Source organism: Phasianus colchicus, chromosome 14 (genome assembly GCF_987193195.1).
Source record: "Phasianus colchicus chromosome 14, bPhaCol1.hap1.1, whole genome shotgun sequence".
NCBI classification, from domain to species: domain Eukaryota; kingdom Metazoa; phylum Chordata; class Aves; order Galliformes; family Phasianidae; genus Phasianus; species Phasianus colchicus.
In genome coordinates, this window is record NC_143449.1 from 7,914,792 (window position 1) to 7,939,619 (window position 24,828).

Genomic DNA, 24,828 nt, shown 5'->3' on the forward strand with positions numbered 1-24,828 from the left:
GGATTGTCCTTGTATGCATCCACAGCAGTTTTCTGCATAAATAGGAAAAGGGCTTTGCAAGTGTCTTGGGAAGAAGATTTGGAAAAAGTGAATAACTTCTCAGATAATATTGAGTCTCACCTTGAGGAACATTTTATTATACAAATGCTGGTACAGCACTTCCAACACTTCTTGATGTTTCTTTGTTTCTCATTTCCCCCCAAGAAACTCCTCATCGCTCCAGATACCGGCACAAGAGCCCTTCTGAAGCAATATTTACCTCAAGTGCTGCTATATCTGGATCCATTGATTTTTGTCAGAACATCATCCGTGCCTAACTGGAACACCAAGTATTGAGGAGTGATGCAGTTCTCCCTTCCTGCAGGCCTGCCCTGTGCTTACGGCTGAGGATGTGCCATAGCTGAAGCACGCTTTATAGAGTGACCATCTCAGAGCATCCCTGTGCTGTAAAGCCCTGTTCCACATAGTCTGTCCCCAGGAGGTGCCAAGGGCCTGGCTCAGCAAATGGAGAGGTTTTGTTCTCAATGCCCTGACATCTTCATGGCCAGCTGGCATTGCATGGCAGCATTTGCCTGAATTTGATCTGCCGTTAGGGCTTTTATTTTTCAATGGCTTACTTTGCAGTATGCTGCAGTTGTATTACTGAGGTCTTGCAGTGTACTACCAGGGTTCCTCTTTGCTACCCTTGCCCAATGCTCCCTGCATGCTGCAGTCACAGCCTTTTTGTCCATTTTTCATTTTCCATCGCACAGTGATGCACGTCCTGGTGAATGCACTGGCTGTGTCCTTCTAACATTTGCACACCCATTCCTGTGTTATGCTGAAAGTGTTTGAGCGGATTCCTGCAGGAATGTCTCCCAAACCTCCCTAAAAGCTCTTCCCTTTATCAGCAAAAAGTGCACGTGTTTGGCATTATGGAGGTCTGTGGCCTCACCCTTGTAACCACTCTGCCCAGCCAACCTCCCCGTTGTCTGCTGATAGCACTGCAGCAAACTGAATATAGAGTACATCATTGTGACATCTGTACGTGCTTTAGTTTGAGAACATATTTGGGCCTTTGACAAACAATAGAGATAGGAAATTAGCATGGTTGATGGGTCCTGTATTGACACTCCTGAAGCTCACCCAGAGAACCTAAATAAACTTGTACCAATTGAGTTACAAGTCTTGGTTCAGACAGGACCACTTTTCAATGCAGACAGCAGTTCAAGTCTTCATTTAGGTGTTGTCATTTATGTTGTACCATCAAGCAGGAGGCTGTCGTACTGCTGATGTTTACGGCAGGCTCAGAAATGTGCTCAGCAATAAACCATCTGCTGGGAAATTCCTGCTTTGCTGCTGCTTTGGGCTCAGGTCTGAGCGAGAGGTGAGCTGCTCCTGTTACCCTGTTGTGATTCCAGCCCTACTTCTCATCTTTTGATTCTTTTTTGCATCTGTTTTTTAAATGCTCTTATCCTTGGGAGTTCTCCCAAGGGCAAGAGATGTACATTTATGCAGACAGTATTGTGCATCTGTGCTTTGCAAGCCTGACCTTGTGTGCTGCAGCTAGATGCCATCTCCAATCTGCTCAGTGTATGTGGTGATGTCATTTACATGGTCATGTTGCCCTCCCCTTGCTGGGGAGGACGTGAGGGTGGATGACACGAGGTGCTTGCCTGAGTGGGCAGGTGAAGCACTTCTCATTGAGGTTAACAAAGGCAGCATCACTTGGGGAGTGTGTGAAGCCCACATTACCCCAAGAAAGGCTCTGAACCAGAACCTCCTCATCTGAAGAAGTCCAGTGACTGTTGCTGTCCTTTGCAGGTCTGGTACTCCACACATCTAATGAGGTTTTTCTCCAGAGTGAACAGATCTTTCCCAAGAAACAAAATATGCAAGAGGATAAAAATCTCTTCCAGTCTTTGTTGATTTTATTTTTTTTTTTAGTACAATGTAGTCATTCATTTCCCTACGTTATAGTGTCTGGTGGGGATGTGGGGCCAAGCTACCCTCTCAGGACCCAGGTCTGCTTCTTGCTGCTTTCCATCTCTTGCACGCCCAGAGCTGCTCCTTCCTGGCTCTTGGCCAGACAAGGATTTCAGTATTTAGGGGACACTTGGCCACCCTTGGTCTCACAGGTTTGTTAAACACAGGAGAGCTCAGATCACATTCAAATGGCAGACATTTGAAGGAGCTTGAGACAGTGCTGGAGGACTAAGTAATAAAACTGTGTCTACTACTTTGGGGAAAAAAGACAAAACTATTCAGTTTGGCTCAAATATTTAATTTTTGGAACTTAAGGGTTAGATATTAATATGGGCTTGGCAGAGAGTTCATCACTTATAAGGCTGCACTAAGAGTTCTTCACGTGCTGAGATCAGTGCTTGAAGTCAAACCTGTCTCTATTGAAATTATCGTCTGAACAAATAATTGGCCCTGATGAGGAGGTGACCAGGCAAAATGTAAATGTCTATTATGGTAGGAGGTCCTAAATGTGCTGGTGGTCCCTTCTGGTCTTAAATCCTGTGAATATCTGTAATGTTCGGAGACAGCTTTCCCAGGGATTGAGTGGTCACCCAGCCTGCTGCCTCATCCCTGACAAGGAAGCCAGACGTGATGTTGCTGTGCTTTTTGTGGTACTGTGTACAGGCTGGCCAAGGAAAAGCAATCCTCACCTTGTCAAGATGGATAGATGGAGTGCAGTTGCATCTTTCTTCTTAATATTATGTACCTGCATCTGTTCCGATAAGGAAAAACAATCCTAACTGCAACCTTCTGAGGGATTTGTAGTAAATGAGAACAAGCACAAGAAATTTAGAGGGATTGTGGTCAAAATAGTAGTGACAGCTTTAGTCAAAATAGGGGAGTTTAGGGACTTCCAGGAGCGTCTTCAGTGAGCGTAAACCTGCAGTGCACATTAAGCAGTGCCACAGCCGGCTGGCTGTGTTTCTGGTCTGGCTCAGCACCAGCAGTGGGTGGGCTGTGCCAGGCTGTCCTGGGGCACAGGGCCCCTCCTGCAGAAGAGGTAGCAGATCCCAACCAGGGATTGCGAGAGCTGCCGCATGGCTGGTGCCGAGTTGTCAGACGTGCTGTCGTGGTTGCATTGCTGCCGCTAACTGGCACCAGGATTCGGTTGGTCGTGCAGGCTGCCTGGCTGGGCTCCACGAGTGCTGAACTGAGTGCTGACAGCATTAAATGATCCTACTGCCCCAGGCTGCGTGCTTCCTGCACGCTTCTTTTTCTCTGCGTTTGCACCTCTGCTTGCACGCCTGCGGTAGGCGAGGGGTTAAGTGTGTCCTCTCGGCTCTTCCAGTTACCCCGTCAGGACTGTTGAAAAATTAGCTTCTCCCCACTTGCAGCTCTATAATTAGGATACAGGAGTTGTGGGGAATGATTTCACAAAGTGACTTGGTGTACTCGCCCATGCACCCCAGGGAGCCAGGCAATTATGCATACATAATTCTACTCTTTGAATATTTTCTCTTTCTCTGCATAATTTCTCTCTATTCATCTTTCCAATGTCCTTCTGAGATAAACTTAGAAGTCTCAGCTTTCAGAATGCAAAAAAAGAATCTGATGACTGCATGCTCACTATTTGTGTCCAGAGCAGAAGGACCAGGAGCTGTGCTGGAGAAGCCCCAGCAGTGCAGGGCTGCAGCCCAGAGGCTGGAGCAGCGGGGGGCTCCTTTGCAGCCCCAGCCTGCGCCGGTGTGGCCAGAGGTGCTCACCACGCTCCATCAGGTCTGGCGTTTGGAAGCCCGGGGACAGCCCACATCCATGGCTGGGCAGCAGTGGAGGCTGTGGAGGAGCTGGCTTTCCTGAGCACGGCGTATTTTTGTTTCTAATCTCCTATTTATGCTGTTCTCAGTGAATTTATTGCGGCGCGATAAGCAAAACACAAAGTAACTGCCAGCGTATTGCTACTGTCTTCAGTCAGTTTATCTCTATAAACTTGCTGTTGACATGATGCAATTTCTCCCTGTTGCAGTGTAGCCGTATAGCAGCAAAGTTGTGATAAAAGACAACTTGTTGAAGGGATTCTTTGTCATACTCCTGAATCACCCGCAATTCCTTTTTTCCCCAGTGCCAGAAGCAGGTACTTTGCAATTATACCTACACTTGATTCCTTTTTTTTTCTCCCTCTCCCTCAGCAATTCATATTCCCTATTGTGCTCTCATTCATTTTCTCTCCTTAGGTTTCTTTTCCTTCTCCTTTTTTTCTTTTTTACCCAGCATCTTCTCAAAGCACTGAAGCTGGAACTGCATCACTGCGGTTAGGCAAGGCTGCTGCTCTACTTCCTGAAGAAAGCTCATTGTGTGGTGCCATGAGAAAAGCTTTAAGCAACACAAGGGAATAAAGGCACTGCATTTCTCTGATTTTTTTTTTTCTTCTCCTTTTTTATTTTATTTTATTTTTAAGGAATAATACATAAGCTGCTGGGAAAGGGCAGGAGTGTCTCCTGAATCTCTCTGGTTGTGTCTGTGAGGCTGTGAAATTCTAAGGAAACCTGCTTTTCACGTGGAGGCTTGAAAGGTGGACCACCCCACCTCCACGCCTTTGCTGCTCTCTGCTTTGGTCTCGTGTGTCTAACAGTAAATCCTAAGATCGTGCCCAGACAGCGCAGAATCACAGCTTACCAGGCAGTAGCATAATTACTTCCTTTTTTTTTTTTTTTTGTACCAGTTCACAGCAATCTAATGTAAGTTTTGTTTCAAGTTGTCCTGCAACCAGCAATCTTCACAGTTGTTTTAGTGCCTGCACGCTCAGGTAACAGAACCCTGTTAGGTCCTTTGGTGATACAGTGAAATGAATGTCAGCTTCATGCACAGAGGTAGATTGGTGTGCAAATCAGGAAAGGATAGAGTTTGTGCCTTGCAAAGGGAGGAGGGCTGCCACAGGTTGCAGCTGTAATGTAATGGCCCAGCCACGTCTCAGGGCTGCCCATAAATACCTTTCTTCCTGTCTCTGCACAGGAGCTGTTGCTATTATCTAAACCACGGTAATTAATCAGCGCATGGAGACAGCATGAAGGGAACTGAATTTCTGTAATTTCTCCTATTTTTCATAGTCAGCTGTACAGCGGGATGCTGGAAATGCCATCATGGAGCCAAACTACTTTCATAGTTGGGCTCCCTCCCGTGCAAACCAGTTCTGTGAGAAGAGAGCAGGTCAGCTTGGAAGTGGGGCATGCAGCCCTGGGTCCTGGGGGGACGCCTGGATAGCACACGTGCACAGTGCCTTCCAGCTGCACCTTGTTGGCACTGCAGTGCTGCTTCATGTCTGGAGCCCATGAGAGAGAATCTTAGAATCATAAGGTTGGAAAAGACATCTAAGATCATCAAGTCCAGCTGTCGACCTGTCACTACCATATCATTAACCACATCCCTCAGTGCTGCATCTGCACGGTTTTGCACGCCTCCGGGGCGGTGTCACCCCCACCCCCACCGCAGGCAGCCTGTGCCAATGCAGCACTACTCTTTTTGAGAAGAAATTTTTCCTCATATCCTACCTGAATACCCAGATGTGGTGTTCTGGCCAGAAACCAGCCTGTTCCTTGGCAGTCTGGCAGAGGGAACGCCTCACAGAGCTGCGCGTGGCACAGAGTATTTCATTACCTGCTATCAGTACCTGCACTTGTATGACCCACTTCTGCCATGGAATCTAGCAGCAGGTGGGAGGTAGCAATGCATTATTTGTTTCATCAGCTTGTTTGCTTAACTTTTAGCTGGCATAGCACTTAAATAGAGCATCTCCCTGGGTACATCTCATTTTCCAGGCGCTTGTTCCCATTTGCGCTGCTCTCCTCCTCCTCACATTCCCCTGCCTGTGTTGTAGCACCTGTTGCGTTTTGCCACAAATTAGAGCACAGTGTGTTCGCAGCAGGGATGGTTTGTGCTGCTACTTTGGGCTCCAGTTGCCGTTGCCACAGGGCTGGGTGCTGCCTGTGTGCCTTGGGGACCACACGCAGCGAGCATCTGCACAGGGGCTGTTCTTCACCCAGCACTGTTATATACCATTGGCACCTTGAAAAGCTCTTGCTGCCGTTCCTGGAAAACCTTTGAGGCAGCTTTCCTGAGTAATACAGAATCTGGACACTCAGATAGCTGGAGCACGCTGAAGGCAGTCAAACCAGAATCCCTTTTTTATCACAATACGCTTTGATTAAGATCATTACAGCGATGGGAGCAGCACTACTGTTAGCACAGAGTTGGTATTTCTGTCTCACGGGCTGCAGCTCAGTGTTCAAGCTGTCAGCCCAGATGCAATTTAAGAAAAAAAAAAGAAAACTAAAAATGGTTTTCATCCATTGAAGCATTTTAGAGCTGTGTTTTTATAAGAGAGATTTTAACTTGCTCTGGAATATTTCTATGGGTGATGCGCATCTGCGTGTTGTAAGATTTTCAAGACTTTCAAAGAAAATCTTGCACTCCTTTGGCTTTCCTGTATCTTGCAGCATGATGACGTGCACCGGCATGGGACCTCCGCATAGTGAACTGGTGCAATCTACACCTATTTGCGCACTCTTCTGCCTAAGTCCATTTGCCATCTAAAATACTTTTTGTTTCATCTGGGGCTCTGTAAGAAGGGGGGATAATTCGGTGCCCTGCAACTGTGCATCCCGAGCAGATCAGCAGGGTTCAGCACAGCCACCCACAGGAGGAAGAGCTGGGGTGATGTGCAGCCAGGCTGATGGAGAGCTGCAGGAGGAACGGGGCCGATCCCTCTGTGTGCAGCACTTGTGGGACTGGCTTGAATTGCATCATTTAAAAGAACACAAATCTTTATTCCGTTTATGTGATTTTGCTGTCTGAGCCTCCAGGCCATATCTGGGATGTGTTTTAAGTGCTTCTTTGCAGCCCAGCAGAACGGGCACAGTGTTGCATTGCAGGTGATGCTGTCATGTTGTTGCCAACTCCAGGAGCGTAAGCACTGGCAGGGCACCAGGCAGACGAAGATGGTGGTGCCAGGGAGCGGGAAGCACTAAATTTAGATGGTTTGAAACCCTTCACTTCTGCAGTGCTGCGAGATTGTTAACTGAGGTGAAAAAAATTGAAGTACTTTGTGAGTTTCAAATTGATAGCATCCTTTAAAATCTTAGCATAAATTCAGTGGCACTTCACCTCCCGCATACAATCGGATCTAAAGAGCGAGAGTAACTGTGTCATTTCTTCCTGAGCTACGCAAAGAACCCGTATCAGGGATGTATTAGTGAAATATTGGCGAATCATCACCAGGAAAAGCAACAGCGTGCTGCAGGCAGAGGAGTTGCAGCTGTGACCTGACCTGCTGGCAGCATTCAACCCAGAGATCTGCTCGCTATTCATAGAAGTGCTGCTTGCTGAGAGCAGGGAGGACCACAGCCCGTCAGCGGGTGGAAGTGACCAGCAGTGACACCTGCGTTCAGCAATGGGCGTAATGGGCATGGAGATTGTGCAACAAAACATGCGTCATTTCCCTCAGGCTGAAGAGGTTTGATTTCTGATGGGCTCTCGGTGCAGCTTGATGTGGCCGGGAGCTGTGGGCATTTGTCAGCTGGCAGACGGACGCAGCACCGTGCCCACAGCACCTGACCCTAAAGGAGAGCTGCTTTGTGCTGGCAGGGCATGTCCTTGGTGCACAGCAAAACACCAGGCCATGTTTTGTGCTGTCAGCTTTTGGAGGTGCCTTCAGTTAGCTTAAGCCTCTAGCTGTGGTTCCATGCGTGCTTGGGGTGGACTTCCTTCACTGATGCTGTATACGTGTCCCTCTGCAAAAGCACCACTCAGCCAAAGCCCTCTACCTATCTGCGTTTGGGCTGCATCTGCTTCTTAATGCAGGTTTCCATCATTCAGGGATCTTTCTGTGCACGCTTCTTCCCCGTGCCCTTTCCCATGGAGCAGGATTTACAGCCGCAGTTGATGCAGACGCGTGGGAGCCCTGGGCTTTGCAGAGCCATCGTGCTGCCATCTGGGATTTCTGGAGCTTCCTGAACCTGTTGTGCGTTGGGGTGCTCTGTCATTTCCAGAAGGTTATTCCCGGCCAAATAGCAATGAGGATGGGTTGTAGATTATTCACCAAGTGGTTTATTTACTTCTTTTCCTTAGTGATCAGTTTTTTGCTATAATAAGTCACTCCTCTGTCAGGACTGTTGTGTTTTTCAGGTAGGGGTGAACCTGACCCCTGATCCCCAAACTTGCCATCCCATAGAGTCCTATGAAAGCGTATCAAACTGGAGGTGAGCCTAGCTGTCACTCCTGGGGTGGAAGTCACACTTTGCTTGCCATTAAAACCATTCTGTTTTCTCAGACAGTTCATACCTGATCTGAAATATCAACAAACCTTCAAATAAGCCTGGATAACTTGACCCAAGCCCTTCGGAGCTCTGTGTGTCCCCATGCACAGGGCTGACCAGCCACAGTTGCTGCTACACCTGGTGTTGCCAGCTCTGCCTTGCTGTGCCTGGTGTAAATTGGCTCTTTCTGAAACAGCTCTCATTTCTTTGGGTCTGCTTTCAGCACTGCAGCCTGGAGCTTGCTGCAGCCCATTTACCAGTTCCTGCTCAGAGATTTTTAGTGTGCACCAGGACATCATGTAGGTTTAACAAAGTGGCTGAGACATGCCATCCAATACCTTCTCCATTAACCTCTCAAACGTGGCATGCCAAAAGCCATCACTTTAAATTGCTGCAAGCCTTGTCCTGCTGTGAAAGCAGCCTTTCTCCATCCTTTGGATGGACTTGGACGTGCCAATCCCCATTTTTAAGATCCAGGGTGAAAAATCAGGCACTGCCTGCTGCATCATTCACAGCATCATCTCTCTGTGGTAACGGACAGGAATCCCCTCAGTGACTTTAGGATGTTGTGCTAACATTGCCTTAAACGAGAGCTGTGGACACAGCTCAGGCACCACTTTAATACTTAACTTCTGTGTTGCTGGTTGATAAGTTTCCCCTGTGAGCCGTCACTTTGTCCCCAGTATGCAGCTGCTTGCTTCCTCATTATGTGGGCAGGTCCAAAGCAATGAGGGGAGCAATAGGGGATGGTTCAGGATGGGTGTTTGGGTGCTTTGGTGCATGCATACACAGCGCTCTGCTTTGTCCACTAACACCATCTCTGTCCATTAATTTGATGTAGGTGAGGTTAAATGAAAACTGCACACCACATTTTACTGGACTTCCATCAAATTGCTCCACAGTGTGTGTACACTTACAGTGCACACAAATATGTCATTCCTCTCTGAGTGAAAGTAATTTATCAACAAGTGGTCCTTGTCCCTTTACCATGTAAAGTCTTTGTGAAATACACTTTTACAGCAAGCTATGATTTGTGCAATGTTTCTCCTGTTACAAATATGCTGTATTTCTCTTTTAAATGTTAAGATACAGAAGAATGAAAAGGAAGCTTGCAGGTCTGAATAATTTTTGAAAGGGAAAGCTATCCATTGCACAGACCCTCCTTGAAATGAATAGATCTGCATTAAACGTGTTCTTGAACTTGGTGACAGACTTTGATTTAATCCATTGTGCAGACTTTTCCACCAACATAAGTGAAATGCACAGAAGGGAAGTGCTGGGTGATTATTCCTTCCTTCGCCAGCTTTGTGTTTGTCACCTTGGTGGCAAGGGAATTGTTCCCCTGTCCTTGCCTGTTGGTGAGGGCATTTGGTGATGGGGGTACCCAGTGATGGAGGTACCCAGTGATGGAGGTACCCAATGATGGGGATGCATGGCATGACCAGAACTGGCTTTGGGTTCACATCTGGAAGATCTTTGCTTTGTCTGGGTGAAGCTCTGCATCTTGATTTCTTTCTCCTCTTAACTGCATAGCTGGAAAATAATACGCAGGGAAAGAAGAAAGTGCTTTTAGAGCACACTGTATGCTGGGTGCTTCGATTGTTCAGCTCTGTAGTGCTCTTGGAGTTCAGGGTTGGAGTGCTGGGAGGGAGGCAGAGCAGACATCATCACCCAGGAGCAAACCACCCGTGTACCTGTGGCGTCTCTGTCTCTCCTGGTCTCCATTAAAGGGCTTGAAGGCAAGTTAGCATGAAAGGAATTTAATATCTTCTCCTTATTCTGCGTGTCAATGTTTCCTTGAAGGGTTATGTTATTTTTCAGCTAAGTCTTTTCCAGGTGCAGCTGATGCTTGCGCTGTAAAACTGTGTGGCTGCAGATCCTTATTGGTAAGTGCCACATACCAGCAGCCCAGGGAGGTCAGTACTCAGTGCTCCAAACAAGGCCATCCTCTGAAAGCGTGCCCCAGTGCTTAGGGAACTAAAGCATCATTGAAACACAAAGTGGTGTTAGCACTGAATCGGTGCGCAGCCATCTGGAATCTCGAAATATCACCAGGAAAAAGCCACGGAGGCGACAGCATGCAGATACAAGTGGGCAAGATGAAAAACTCAGAGCAGGAAACTTGAACTCAGCATTTCTTTGCTGTCTTTGGCTTCTGGCTTAGCATGATGTTATTTTAATACAGTTGCATGGCTTGATTTGCTGTGATTAGCAGAGCAATTTGCAGTGCGTTCTTCAAAAATTGCTAATCAATTTTAGCTCGAAATAGTTGAAAGCTCCCATGTAATTGACGGCTGCTGTCCAAAAAGAACTACATAGTTTGGAAAATTCTGAAACAGGATTCAAGTTGTTTTCATAAAGCATGGGATCCCCAAGATCTCCTTCAATCTTTGAACTGCAGACTGGGGAATAAGAACCTCAGCCTGAAGGGGACCCTGACTTCACCCTTGGGGTTACACTTGAACTGACTGTAGTTTTTTGGCTTTGTCCTTGTCTCTCTTTCTAGGTGCAAGGCTCAGAATTTTATCCAGAATGAAGCTGGGATTTTGACTGGTTCAGAATGTGTTCTGTTAATTCTTTTTTAGCATTTTCAAAGAGAAGGGTTTTTTACGTTTAGTAGTTTCTGTGGTTTGTATCAGTGCTGCTGGTTAGCCTGAGATCCTTTCGCAACCACAGTGGGCACTGTCCTCGAGGGGCTGAGAACCTGGCTGTGTGAGGAACCTGAACAGAGATGAGTTATTTGGTTTTGAGGAAAAATGAAGAAAAAGGGTGATGGTTCGTGGAAAACAAAGTGGGGCTTTGCATGAAGCAAAGGCAAACCAGCAGACCTAAAGCTTGCTGCACAGATGTGGATTTCCTCCTGTTCCATCGTTTCGTGCCTCTCTAATACAGTGAGCATAGATTTGGATACAAATTTTATATTTTTACTGAAGAATTGATTTTGTGGCTGCCTTAAGTGAATAAAGCTGTGATGTATTAACTAGTGTCAGGCACAGGATGTTTACCTATTTATCTTCGCTGTGGCAATGCCTGTAGTACTCTTTCCCTCTGTTCTCCAAGACTCGTTAACGCTGCAGACGTAACCCAGCTCCTCCTAATGGAACAATCGCAGCCGCTCAACTCGCTATGCAGAGCAACACCTCCAGCAAAAGCTGATAAATGCCTTTGTTTATGATTTTTCCTCCCACTACGCTTTCACAGGGAAAGGGCAGGGAAACATATTGACATCCTCCTGGCTGCAGAAGGGTGGCCGGACGGGATGCTGCGCGCTGCTGGTGGTGCTGGGCTGGTGCAGGCGGAGCACTGAGAGTCCTGGGCTCAGCGACTCCGAGCTGTGCGGTGAATATGAGTAATAATCCATGACCTCACTGTGATTAGAGATGAAAGAAGGCTGATGAAGGGACCCCGCCGTGACACAGAAAGGAATTAGACATTGTCTAAAGCCAGGGCAGTACCGGAGCATTTGGATTTCACATCAGAGATTCACGGGTGAATAATTCAGCACTTGAAAAAATGCTTCAGCCACAGTGTGACATCTCCACATATTCTTTCAGTGATATCCAAGACTTTAACTAAACATTGCTTCCTAGGGAGTTGGGGCAGCTGTCCAGATAGTTCTCCTCTTAAATATCAGCATTCCGAATTGTTACCTGGATACAGGCGGAGGTTTGGACCGATATCTTAGGAGCTGTGGGCTCTCCCAAGGCAGGATTTTGCCTTCAGAAGTCGCCCCCAGTGCTGGGCTGAACCCAACATCTTTCTGAGTGAAAATTAAGAGACGTATCTTCATATTTAATTGACACTCTCAACTAATTGGGTGAACCGCTAAGGCATGCGGAGTTGTGGATGGGGTTGTTTGGGAATTTTAAATAAATGAACCAGTTCTCAAAGGCAAATGTTGGCACATTTATTGAATGTGAATAGAGAAGTGGAGGAAAACTAGAGTGTGTATAAAACAGCCTTGTAAAATCACTTGCTGTTTTATAAATGCAGGAGCCCTATAAACTAAACCAGCCACTTGGTTTTAAAGCCTCATACAGGGCTGTGAAATCTCTGCCTTTGGTTAAACGTGCAGCAGTCCGGACGAGCAAGTGTTAATGTGTTCGTGCAGCCCTAACTCTGCTCCCTAGAACATATACATTATAATAAGTCTTTAAATAAATGATCACATATTATTCCTCAAATAATTCATCCTTTTTCTGAATTATTAGCTAAAAATGGATGGTATCTTATAATCATCATCAATTCAGACACCTTATCAGGCCCGATAACTTCTTTTCGCTGTGTGATAAGTGTTTTGATCATTTGCTTTTCCTACCTACCCCTATTCCCTTTTTAGTCAGAAGCATTAGCTCCTTCAGATGCACATCACGGGATGAGACTTTGAAGCTGTTTTCCCTGTAGGATGCGGTGCTCCAGCTGTGCAAGCTGGCTGAGCCCACTTGCTCTGCCATGAAACACGCTCAGGTCAGTGGGTGCTGCACAGGGCTGTGTGCACATCTCTCCTGCCTTCACCTCATCTGGGGGACCCAGTAGGACTGGCTAAGAAATCAGCTTTAATGGCTGAGGGGTTCCATGTGAAAGAGGGATGTAAAGCCATTCTGGGGACCACTGTCATCTTTGCCTGCTCCCTAGCAGCTTGGCTCTTCTGGATTCTCGAGGGCTGCTGTGACCCACAGCCCTGCAGCCTGGGTGGTTTGTGAATGCTCCCACCTGGCACAGCTGGGCACAGCTGGATGCATTTGGGTACATCTGGGCACAGCAGCCACACAGAAAAGGGCCCCCATGTGCACTGAATGGTCCCTGTGTGACAATAGCATGAAGGAGCTCTTCCACCCCTCGTGGCAGCTCTGTTCCTTGCCCTGCCTCATCCAGGCACTCAGCTTTGTGGTCCTTCTACCCGTGCTTTTAAGAAAATTCTGTGGACTTTATAAATGAGCACTTTTTATCCCACGTCCATGTGTGTTAATTGCTAATAAGAGAAAAATGAGCTTTTCTAAGATTTCTTTTTCACTATAAAATTTCTAATTTGAAAGTATTGGAAAATAGACATTTACCTCACGAGGGTTACTGCAGCTGTCCTGATGAGCTTTCCTGTCCTCCTCCAACACCAACCAGGTTTAATTGCCCTCTTTAGTCCAAACTTCAGTGTATTACAAATTCATACAGATATTTTTTTTTCTTTCTTTCTTTTTTTTTTTTTAAAGCAGGTTGTTAACAGGAACGAGAAGAAACTTTTCTAGCAGGGAATCTTGACGTTTAGAACGGAGCCCTTTCTTCAGCATACCTCTGTGAAATGTGTTTCCTCGTGCTATTCTGGCTCTGTATTAATCCATGTCTTTAAACAACATTTTACACACCGTTCTTCAGCTGAGTTATTTGATAATATCAGTGTGCAGGGAACCGTGAAGCATCTCTTTTCTTAGAAAGCTTCAGTAATATTAATGTACTTGACCTTGGTCTCTCGTATTTCCTGATTAGGTTCATAGGAAGGCTTTGCTAAGCTTTTAAGATACTGTCTTGTAGACCTATACGTAAATACTGCAATAGAATGAGAATTTTGGTAAAATAATTTTATTTAAACGAAGCAATTCTTCCCATCAAGAAATCTCCACCCTGCACTATTCCTTAATGTCTTTTGTTGTTTTAGGCTAGACTGATACATAATTAGCTTTGGAGAGGTCCTTGTGTTTTTGTAGTGTTAACACCCCTACATCTCACTGCATTCTCAACCCCTGCAGCTTTACAGGAGCTGGAGTTTTTAATCACCCAAGCCTCGTTTTCTCAGAAACGTGGGCCCTTAACTTTTCTGATTCATCTTAACTTTAGATCTGGCGATTGAGTGAGAACGACATGTTCAGAATGCTGTTGCTTTTAAGGAGAGGAGTGGTGCTGTGGTCTGCGTGTGGCCATACCGAGATGGCCAGGGCTCCAGCAGGCTGAGCACAAGCAGGGAAATGCAGGCAGTGAGGCAGGGGTGCTTCACAACGGGCCTCACTTCCCCCGTTCTGGCCCATGTTGTGCTTTGTGGCTGGCGGCTGCGGTTTGCGGTTTGAAGCTCTGTGTAGTCAGTCCCTCTTGTCCTGGCCCTGCCAGCCTCCCATCACCATTTCTTAGCAATTTGCTCTTAGATACTTCTGACAATCTTTGCGGAGATGTTGTAGCATGGGACAGCATAGAGCAAAGCTGTGCTTTTCCTGAGCATTGGCTCCATTTTGATTTCCTAATTACTAAAATCGGGTCTGCTAGGAAATAACGAGCCCAGATTATTTGTGACCTTCATAAAGCTGCAGAGCAAATCAGCTCTAAACCATGTGCCTGCACCGTGGTGCAGGGTGTCTGGGTCCTTCTCTTGCGGATGCATTCAGCCTCACATTCTGCTCCTTACCTAAATAATGAGCTTTCCCACTGCTCGCTTGGATTCTCTGGGCTGGGGTCAGTGGTCTCTTTTCCCAAAGCACTGCCCTGCTCTGAGGCCAGGTCTGCACTTCCCGATTGCCTTTCCATCCCCTGTGCTCCTTGCTGTTTGTTGCTGGGCGCAGGCTGCCCTTGCTGCTCCCATTTTTTCAGCCTCTCCAGTCTCCATGTTGCTGCTTCCATATTCTTCTACCCGCACGGTTCCGGCTTTCCCCAGTTCCCCTCAGCCTCACCCCATCCCCTTGCACACCCACATTGTATCAACCTTTCAGCCCGCTCTCATCTCCTGGTACTTCTGGGTTTAGCAGCAATCCCTTCTCTACCATTAAGCTGAAACGCGCTGTATTTCAGACATTCCTTCATGCGTTTCAGCTTCTTGAGGCTTTTAATTGCTGCCTTTTTCCCTTTATGATATACTGCTGTTCATGATGTGTGAGAATACATTTACAGAGAAAGCTTCTTCTGTATTTTATGTGTGCTGTGTCAGGAAGGCTATAATTTTGTTCACTTCCTTCCCTTTTCCTTAAAGTTGTTTGTGACAGGTCTTGAAACACTTGCACCTTAAGTCCTCCCAGAGTAAGGTCAGAAACTGCCATTTATTTCAGAATCTGCTCTAAAATAGTCAGCTCTTAATATCGTGTCTCAGGGTCTGCTGGAGTTGGGGCTCGGGCTCTGTGATAATTGTTGCATCTGCTTTCAGCTGAGAAGAAAGTGGAGGCTTGCTATGAATATTAACAAGCCATCCATCCTTTACACCTTCTGGGAACACACGAGTTCTTAAATTGTTTCTTCTTCTCATGATTTTTGTGTTCTCCATTTTCTCTGCAAGCTCTTTTTTTATCAACTTCATTTTTTCCCGTTTTTTTCCTAATTGGAGGCTTTTATCCATATTTATATTTAGACTGCCAAACCTACTCGCAGCTAGCGTTTATTCTGCTGAACCCTACCTCCTCTGCAGGCTTTAGATATCTTGCTGCTGGAATGAACTCTCTAAGACCTCGGTCTTGCCTTTCTCCTTCACTCAGCCTTTTCTCCCATGGTCATCATCATTGATAGGACAGAAGTGCATCAAACTACAAGGAGATTGATTTCCTCATGAGAATTTTCTAGCTTTGAAACTGGGACCCTAAAATTTGGCATCCATCCATGACCCGGGGATAGTGGCCATGATGGGCACCACGATGAGCAGAGTGGGAGGATCATTTCCCATTGCATCTTTCCTTTGGAACTTCACCTTTTGAACCATACTGGTTCTGGAAACCTCATGTATAGTGTGTTGTTGTTGTTTTTTTTCTCTATCTTATGGCGTGCACGGATTTTATTGGGACAAAAAGAATGGGGAAAAGACACAATGCAAAGCCTTGCTGCCCTGGTGAGCGCAGAGGAAGCACGCAGCACGGTGGCCTTGCTTTGGGAAGGGGCAATGCGGTCAGGGCTGCAGCCCGGGGAGCACTCTGGGAGAGCATTACTGCTGTTTGCATCTGATTCGTGGCAGATGGCCCTGAACTCGATCTTCTAATTCTGCCTGAGAGTTAATGAAGTCCACCAAGGGCAGAAGATGTTGTTAGGAAAAGCGCAGCATGTTCAGCATCCATTTGTACTGCGGAGAGAGCTGAATTCTTTTCTACTATTACTCCACTGAATGTAAATATCCCAGAGACATTTACATGGTATTTCTTTTTAAGTATATAATGTTTTCATTCAAAAGTATCATAATTCTTAAAAGACCTGTCAGAGGCTCTGACATGTAATTAATTTCTCTAAAGCTCTTTTTCTGAACGATAGAACTGCACATATAGAAGTCGTTCCAACACCTGCGCTTATTCACAACTCTGCAGAAAAAAGCCACATCTTCTGCTTCGCTTCTTCCCCCACTTCTCCATAAAAAGATTTTCCTTCACTGTGGATACTCCTTCTCCATCCACCCTCATGATCTACAACAAATAAAAGCACTTGGTTTGTAAAAAGTGTGTGCAAATAGGAATTGGCACGCTGGGCTTTGTCTGGGTGCTTGTGACCTTTTGTTTATTCAGCTTCAAGCTGAAACACTCTCACGACTTTAATTATGGAACAGCTATCATTAACCCATAATCTAGTCCAGCTAATACAATTCCCATTTGTGTAGGTGGGCTTTCAGTCAGTCTAGTAGGCTGTTTATTTTTACCTGGTGGATTTTTTTTTCTCCGCTTGGGTGTATATTAAGCTTCAACAGGATGATGCTGGTGCTGGGGACATCTGAACGAGGAGATGCTCACAGCCATGGGCATCATCCATGCCACCAGGCACTGGTTCCGTGGCAGGCATGGCCAGCTCTGAGTGCCTCCAGGCTACTGCTGAGCCCATTGCTGCTGCAGGGGTTCAGGAGCCAGAGCCCACTGCCTCTCGAGGGAGAGCACGGGCAGGAGGAAGGCTTTCTGCAGGGCTGCTCCATGGGCAGCTCCTGGGCACATCCTCTCCCCACAGCACCACTGGCAGCAGCGAAAGGTGGACCCTCACATGTGCACTGTGCAGACAGCCTTCAGGATTCCCCTGCTGGGGAAAAAGGTGTTTTGGGGGTGAGAAAGAAGCAAAGCAGCTTGGTGCTGTCTTTGTGGAGGACAAGCTTTGAGCAGAGGCATTTTTCCCTCACAGTTGTGTAAACCTCTCACCCTTGTAAAGCGGATACAATAAGAAAGTGCTTAAATCCAGGCTGTATAAAAATGTGTCTGTTTTAAGTGCACATAAAGCCTGTCCTTTACTTGACTAGAACATGGAAACATGCCCAGATGTTTTAGCTTTGTAATTCGAGCATTTCCTCCTCTGTTGTAGGTAAATAATTGGCACCCCTCAGTTTTGTTTCCTGTAGGGAGTGTTGTTCGTGTTGTTGTTGCTTTGCATACACACTTTGTTGAATTCATAGGAAAAGAAATACATTCATTTTACTCCAACCAGCTGACAAAATGTGTCATATTGCGTGTGCTTGGGCTGTTGCCATGTCACCAGGAGCAGAGAGCTCACAGAGCCTCAGCTTGGGCATTGCTCTGACTACGTCTGTCTTCTGAGACAGATGCTCCAGCAGTAGCAATGCCCATGAAGCTTCTCAATCACCAGGTGGTTTTTTAAAGAAAGACACAAAAAACTGCTGGGTTATGTGACCAGCTGGGCTGAAGAACACATGCTCCAAGGCCATGGACCTGCTTCCGAGGTGACAGAGGTAAATGAGAGGATCCACTTTCGGTGCTGTGTTGGTGTTCTGCCAGACATCTGCACACGATCTTGTTGCTAACAGCTTTTGCACAACCCCGTTACCATGAGTAGTGGGAAAATGTACAGGAGACGTGAGAAGGGGAGAATTTTCTCAGCTGTGGTGGTGAAGTTTTTTCTGAGGCACTTCCGCTGACATCAGCTGCGTGACTGAAAGGGATTTCTCCAGGTCACAGAGTTCTGTGTGCTGCTATCACAGGCAATTGTTTCCTGTCCTTCTGCCCATTAATTTGTCCATCTCTTGCTGAAAGCAAGTTGGATTATTTTCCAGCTCCAGTGCCTGCTTTCTGCAACTCCTTCCTTTCCATCTCCTTTCATAGCCAGCACATTTTTCAGTTATGCCAGCTGTGATCTTAGCAGATCCCAAAGTACACGGTGCAGTCGGGATGAGGCTGTCCTTAGGAATTCTTCCTTGTGACTGAACCACCCTGCCTGCCCTTGAAGCCCAGCCTGGCATGCTGTGCTCCTGCTCTCCTCCTCCAGAGACCTGGAGTTCGTCCAACACTGTGGCTTTCACCATCATCTTCCTCCACCCACTCCAGCTCCAGTCAAGTTCATAAACTTCAAGCTGGTGACTGAATTTCCTCCTGCCGCTTCTTCATAATAGTGTGACCTCAGTCGTGTGTGTCTTCAATGGCTGGACGCTGTCTGCAAGCCGAAGCCTCTCCCCTTTGTTCTTCTGTCTGCATATGGCTCTGTTCAGCTCTCCTGCTACCCACTGTGTTCTCTGCCAATCACCTTTATACCCCAGTTCTCTGTTGGTTTAGCTTTTCTTCCCGGAGACCCAGCTGTTCTTCTCCACTTTGTTATTCCCAGTCTTCAGTTTCTTCTTGTTCTGCATTGTGTCAAGCCTCTTTGTCAGTTTTATTTCATAGTTACTGGTGTTTCTCCCTGTCCACCTTGGGAGCTGACCTTCTGTGGTCACGGTGCTTTGGAGAGGTCTTCTTGTTCAACAGGTCTCTGCAAACCTTACATTGTCTGTTTCATTTGCACTTCATCTCTCTTCAGCCATATCTGAAGATCCCCTGTCTGAATTTGTTTCAGTTCTTTCCAGCTCGTTTCTAGAACTCAGCTCCGTGCTCAAGGTACTTCAGTCGAGGCAAACAGTTATCTGCAGTCACAGCCCCTTCATTCTTGCATATCATCATCCTCTTTGTCTTCTCCAGTCTTTGGATTACATCCACCAGAAGCTTTCCTTCTGCTTTTCCCTCTCTCCTGTGCACTCGCATCCCAAAAAATAACAAAAGGGGATGAAAAATCACCCCGGTTCTCTACCTATAGGCTGTCTTTTTCTGCCTCTGACTGTCCGACTGCTTGCTTGCTGGTAGCTTGGCTTTTGCCCAGTGAGTCCCGCTGTCTCCATGAGGTTTGCCTGTGACACGCCGGTGAGAAATGATGAGGGGCAGAAAGCAAAGCTGCCCTCACATCTCGCTTGCAGATCCCACTTCCAACATGCGCAGCTGGCAGGCAGCCCCAGGGCAGCACGAACCACAGTCACAGCCCAGCAGCAAGAAGCCAGCAGGCAGGAATGCGTCTGCAAACACACACGTAAGACCTTGCTCCTTTCTCCTTCAAGAAGTCCCAGTGGCAATAGGACGATGCCTTCCTAATAATGCCTGGGATCCTTCTTTGTAAGCATGCTGGTGTTTTATGTCCACATTAGTTTTCTCTCTGGAGATCTTTTGTGTGCACTTCAAATGACAAATCCACACTATTGGAGAATCATTGTTTTTGCTTTTGTATTATGTTTTATTCATCGCAAGCTCTTATTTTAATGTGATTATGTTACCAGTTGAAAACAGGCCACATGTGGCATTTTACACCAAATTGCTATAAACGGATAAACCCTGGCAAAAAATCAGGTCAGCAAACCGGTGCAGAGATGATGCTTGTGCTTCTGAGTGATGTGGGTGGATGGAAGATGTGGCCATAGGCCTCATCTTGTTTTGCTGCTAAACAGAGACTTGATGTGCAGAATTAATCTTTCTGCAGCAAGTTCTGGATCATCTCTTGTCCTTCAGCCTGGTTCCTATAGGTTAAGCAGTGAATGGTGAGGAAGGGCTGGTAGTATCCTCATCTACATTGTGTACTTGGATAACATGAAATATTGCCGTGACTCTCTTTATGAATGTTACTGCTATTAAATATTTATATAATGGACATACTCAGAGTCCTGTCTAGGGCTGAGGCCATATTTCTGTGCCCATCCTTTGGAGAACAGCAGGCTGAGCAAAAGGTGGTTCATTTTACACAGCACAGAAGGTACCACGTGCATTACCACAAGGTGCAGGGGAGGCCAGCATGTCAATGAGGTAGAAAATAATCTGGGAAATGAAAAAATTAAAGTGTGGAAATTCCTCAAGTCCAGAGTGTCTGAAGTGAAGTGCTACAGCACGGCCTCTCCATTTCACTTTGCATCTGCTGGTGACCATGTGGAAAAACCAAGACCAGAATTATCAGTGTGCCACAGTGCCGCCATCCCCACGGCTGGGGCCCAGCAGAGGGACTGCAGTCAGATTGGGTGCCTGCTGGGTGCCATGTCCTGCTCTTGGGGAAGGAAGAATGCCCCAGCAGGAGCTGGCATAGATGGGACTCTCCTGGAGCATTACCTCTGTGCTTCAGAAAGACCAGAGTAGACAGGAATGCTGATCTGTCTGTGTTGTAAAGATGCCAGTCTGATCATCCACAAATGCTCTTTGAGTGCTTTGAAGTGAACCCGTGAGCAGCAGGTTGAGATGTGTGAGCATCCATAGCCAAGTACTGTGGACTCCAGCCCGACCCACCTACAGTCAGTTCACATGGAAGGTCTCTTGCACCTCTCAAACCATGAAGGTGTGCAAAACCCATCGAGCAAATTACAGTTCTGTTGGATATCCTTAAATAATAACTCAGCTTTTCCTTCACACAAAGCTTTCTCATGCCACTAACAGCACTCCCAGCTCGCTGGCTCACATATTGCTTCACCCTCTCATTCAATGGGCCGGTGTTACTAAGGAGGCATGATGTTATAGACTGTTCCTCAAAAACACTGAGCAGCTTTCATGCTTAAAAGTTAATCTACTTCAAGTTACACATAAGTACTCCAGCCTGGTGTGTGGTTTGGAGCTTGGAGCTCCTCAGCTGAGCTCAGCTGCCTTTTGTCAGCCTTGGTGGCAGCCCGGGGTGCCAGCGAGGGAGAGAAGGCTTACTGGAGGCAGCGATTTGTCGTGAGCTTTGAAAGATGGATTTGCATCGAAGTAAAACTCGGCGGGTTAGTTAAATATTCTTCTAAATATGCAAAGGAATTGGGTTACTGGTGCTTGTTATTCTTATCTTACTCTTCGTGTCACAACATCTTTAAGTTCGGTGAAGGTTTTGCTTACTAAGACGGTTGTAAAGATTTCACATTAATTAAGAGGCCTTCACTGCAAATCTGAATATGAATGAAGTTTGGCTGCTGAACCCAGGGCAGTGAGTACTGTGGGAAGACGAGGCATTGACAGGTGTTGATTTAAAAACAAAACAAAACAAAAAAACAGTGCTTCCATCTATTACCTGTTCTGAGATAGAGAGGAAGTTGAGTTCAGGTTGCCAGAAGTTACAAGCAGATTCGGTCTTTGCTTTCTGGTTGAAGAGGTGTGGTCCCACTCATCTGGTTGTTCCCTGCTGCCTGTGCCAGGACTCAGCTGTGTCTCTCCACTGCACCACGTTCCTCTCCTTGGGCGGGCAGCGATTTCAACATGGGGCATCTTCAGCAGAGCAGTGGAGAGAACCTGGCCCTGATCTGGATCCTGGGTTTGATGCCTCCAAGAAATGATGGATGCAAATAGGACCAAGATGAATTTTAACATGGTATGGACTGTGAGTGCTGGCAGGTGGCAAGGGAACGAGAGCAGCTCTCTGAGGAAGGAGTTCTGTGTTTTCAGTGAAAGATGAGGCTAGAGATACTTATTGCAGAAAGCTCCTTAGGTGAAGTTTCTCGTGCGTGGCAGTGCCTGGATGAGGAGAGTGCTATCTGGCAGCTTGCGCGAGCTGTTATTACTCGGGACATCTGAGTTTTTCTTCCAACTCTGCCACAGAATTGCTGTTGTCAGATCTGGGGTGAGTCCCCTCCTCTCTGTGTGTCTGCTAACCTGTCTGCCAGATAGGGATAATAACGCTTACCTGCTTTTGCAAAGCAATTTCAGGTGACATGAAAGGCGCTTTGGAAGTGTAGAACACCACTCCACCTTCTAAAGTGGGACTTTGGGGAAGGAAATTGGGATATATATCATTTTAACCCTGCTGAAATGTGTTGGACTTGGCTTTTGGAGTGGAAAAATGAAAATACGATAGCCTAAATAAATAGCATTTGTCCTCTTAAGCAGGGCAAGGGCAGCATGTAATGTCGTGTGTTTATTTTTATTGTTGTTATTTTTTATTCACGGTTCCTTGAGCTGAATTTGGGAATTGTACTGACTGTGGTTATGTTTCTGGAAATGTGCAGGTTGGCCAGATGCAGTGGGGCATGGAATGAACAGAAAGAGGTTAAATTGATGGATGACCAACAAGAGCAGGATTGTGCCTCAGAAGACCAAGAAACTATCCTGATTAATGGGGTGAAAGAAAATGGTAAGGAACTTAATTACAGCACGTGAGGGAGCAGTGACAACTCACAAGCCAACTTATTTTTCTAATTCCTTTCATATATTTAATTTTAGTGGTTTGCAAGTATCTCTACAATGTGGAGCAGTAGAGTAAATGGATATTTTCTGTACTCCAGCTATGGATGTACAGCTTTTTAGGTCTTAACAAGTACTGCTTTTGCCCATGCATATGCATGGTTGGAAATGTTTTTGTGCACACGCAGTTTGAATTATAGATTTTAATTTGGTTTCCTAGGGAAAAAAAGTCTTATGAGATTATGCATCCCCTCTGTTGGGAATCTTTCCCCCTCTTCACAATTACATAAGCCACTCTCAGGCAGATTTGATGGAGGATTTTCAGTTCCTACAAATTTAAGGCAAGTTGGAGCTTGGGCAGAAGTAAGAGAGCTGGGTTGGCTGTGACCGGCGGGGAAGGTCAGACCTGGGAGCTCAGTGCTACCTTTGTTCTGCAGCCCATCGCTGGCCAGCTTGGCCTGTAACACCTGTGTTCAGGAGTTGTACTGCTGGTCATGGTCACCATTCTGAGAGCCCCTGCAACACTGCTGGGAACAACCAGCCTCTTCTAGCAGCCTGCCCCAAGGATCTGACTAATGTTGGCGTAATCTATTCCTTACTTGCTTTCAAAAACACTAGGTAGGTAGGAGTAGCAGGCGCTGTGTTGCCTGAAAACCTGATTGAAATAAAAGTCCTCAGAGCATTTTTTTGTGTCATTTATTTGGCCTTCCTGTCAGTAGCCACAGTAAGTGCAGCAGCAGTCTGGTGTTGAAACACAGCTCAGTGTTTTCAGTTCTTTGTGTTTTCATGGTTAATTTCATGGCTTTTCAGAATTTGTATTGACCTACAAATCTTGCACTGTGTGTAAATTGGTCCCTGTAAGGTGTCTAGTATTCTGTTCTCCAGTGCCGTGTGTGTTCAAATCCTTCTGTCTTGTCACCGTGAGGTTTACTCTAGTGAGAATGCACAGAGGCGAATGTTGTTCTCATTCATTACTGAAAACCTGGAGCAACTCCAGACACGCAGGTGCCCTGAGGTCCCCACAGCATGTGCTGGTGGCAGGTGAGGAGTACGCCGGCGCTTTCCTGTACGATGCAATTCTGAAGATCTCTGTCTTCACCAGCCCATCGCATTCAGAAACGCAGACATGAAGGCAGGATGTAAAGCCACTGCTTGTGGCAGCTGCAGGAGCTACAAGGAGGTTTTCCAGCCACGCTCCCCTCATCTCATCTGGTAGACAGTACCTCCTCAGTAAAGACTGAGGTGATTTCTAGAACCTGACACCACCTCTGTGAAATTCAATTAAACGGGTCTTAATTAAACATTGTCGTGTAGGAGTTGCTGCTGAATCCCAAGCAGCGAGTCACTCTAATGCCACCACTTCCCTGTTGATGACATAGGGGCGTTGCTTCCTGAATCATCTCACCCTCACTGTAAGCTGGTGCTCACTGCACTGGTCAGGCTTAATCCAGAGCAGCCCGTAGGCTGCTGTAATGCATCCTGGGGATGGATGGGCCTCCTTTTGGAGCTGATTCACAGTGATCAGCGTTCCTCTGCTAAGGCTGCCTGTCTGATTTGGGGCAGTTAAACCTGAAAAGGTTTTTTGGTGTTCCAGTGTTTTTCTTTTTTAATGGCAGTCTTCTTGGAGTGTTATTTACTTTGGAGTTTCATTGATTGCATGCCTGATTTTAGAACAATAAAACCTCTACAAAATCAAGTTTGGGTATTTGTATTTCACAAGAGTTAAGTTCACTTCTACAAGTGTAAACCTTAAAAAAAAAAACACCTACAGACAATATATTTTATATTATAGCATCACTGTGTAAGACTGAATTTCAGCTCTCCGCCTCCCCCTTTCTTCAAGTGCTGCAGCATTCATAGTCTTCTTTTATCCTCAAATTTTCCATGCTTCCTCTCAGCTTCTTTTATTTGTAAGGTGGAAGTACATTGGTTAATTTGTTTTGCTGCTTAAGGAAAAAGATACCACCTCTGCATTTCTAATCTAAAAATGGTGGGAGGAACCCGAAATGAGCTTTATTTTGCTTTTTAACCCTTGTTGAGGGAGGGAAACAGCACCAATTTTCAGCAAGTCTGTCTGTTCAGGATGCATACAGGCATTGCATTGCATTTCTTATTTGGTTTGTTTAGCATTTTTTAAGTTGTTCAAGCCTATTCTGTAGCTTCCTCTTCCTGACTTAAGTCTTCAAGGATGGCTCCATTCCTGAGACTACCGGGAGCCCAGAACTAGAGGCAGCTTTTGGGGCCAGATCGGTGGGATTTTGGGGAACGCGTGCAGC

The 24,828-nt window shown here is 46.3% G+C and overlaps 1 protein-coding gene across 3 annotated transcripts in view; it reads left to right on the forward strand.

Annotated features, from left to right (window-relative positions):
- Positions 1 to 24,828, forward strand: part of NEXMIF (neurite extension and migration factor) — a 120,248-nt gene that overhangs the window by 89,718 nt on the left and 5,702 nt on the right. For 2 of the 3 annotated variants that reach the window (XM_031594441.2, XM_090150179.1), the window contains exon 3: positions 22,378 to 22,502. The exons of the other annotated variant lie outside the window; for it this stretch is intronic. In XM_031594441.2, coding sequence (XP_031450301.2) covers positions 22,427 to 22,502 — 76 coding nt within the window. In that variant the 5' untranslated portion in view covers positions 22,378 to 22,426. The remainder of the gene's footprint in view (positions 1 to 22,377; positions 22,503 to 24,828) is intronic. 3 annotated transcript variants of the gene reach the window in all.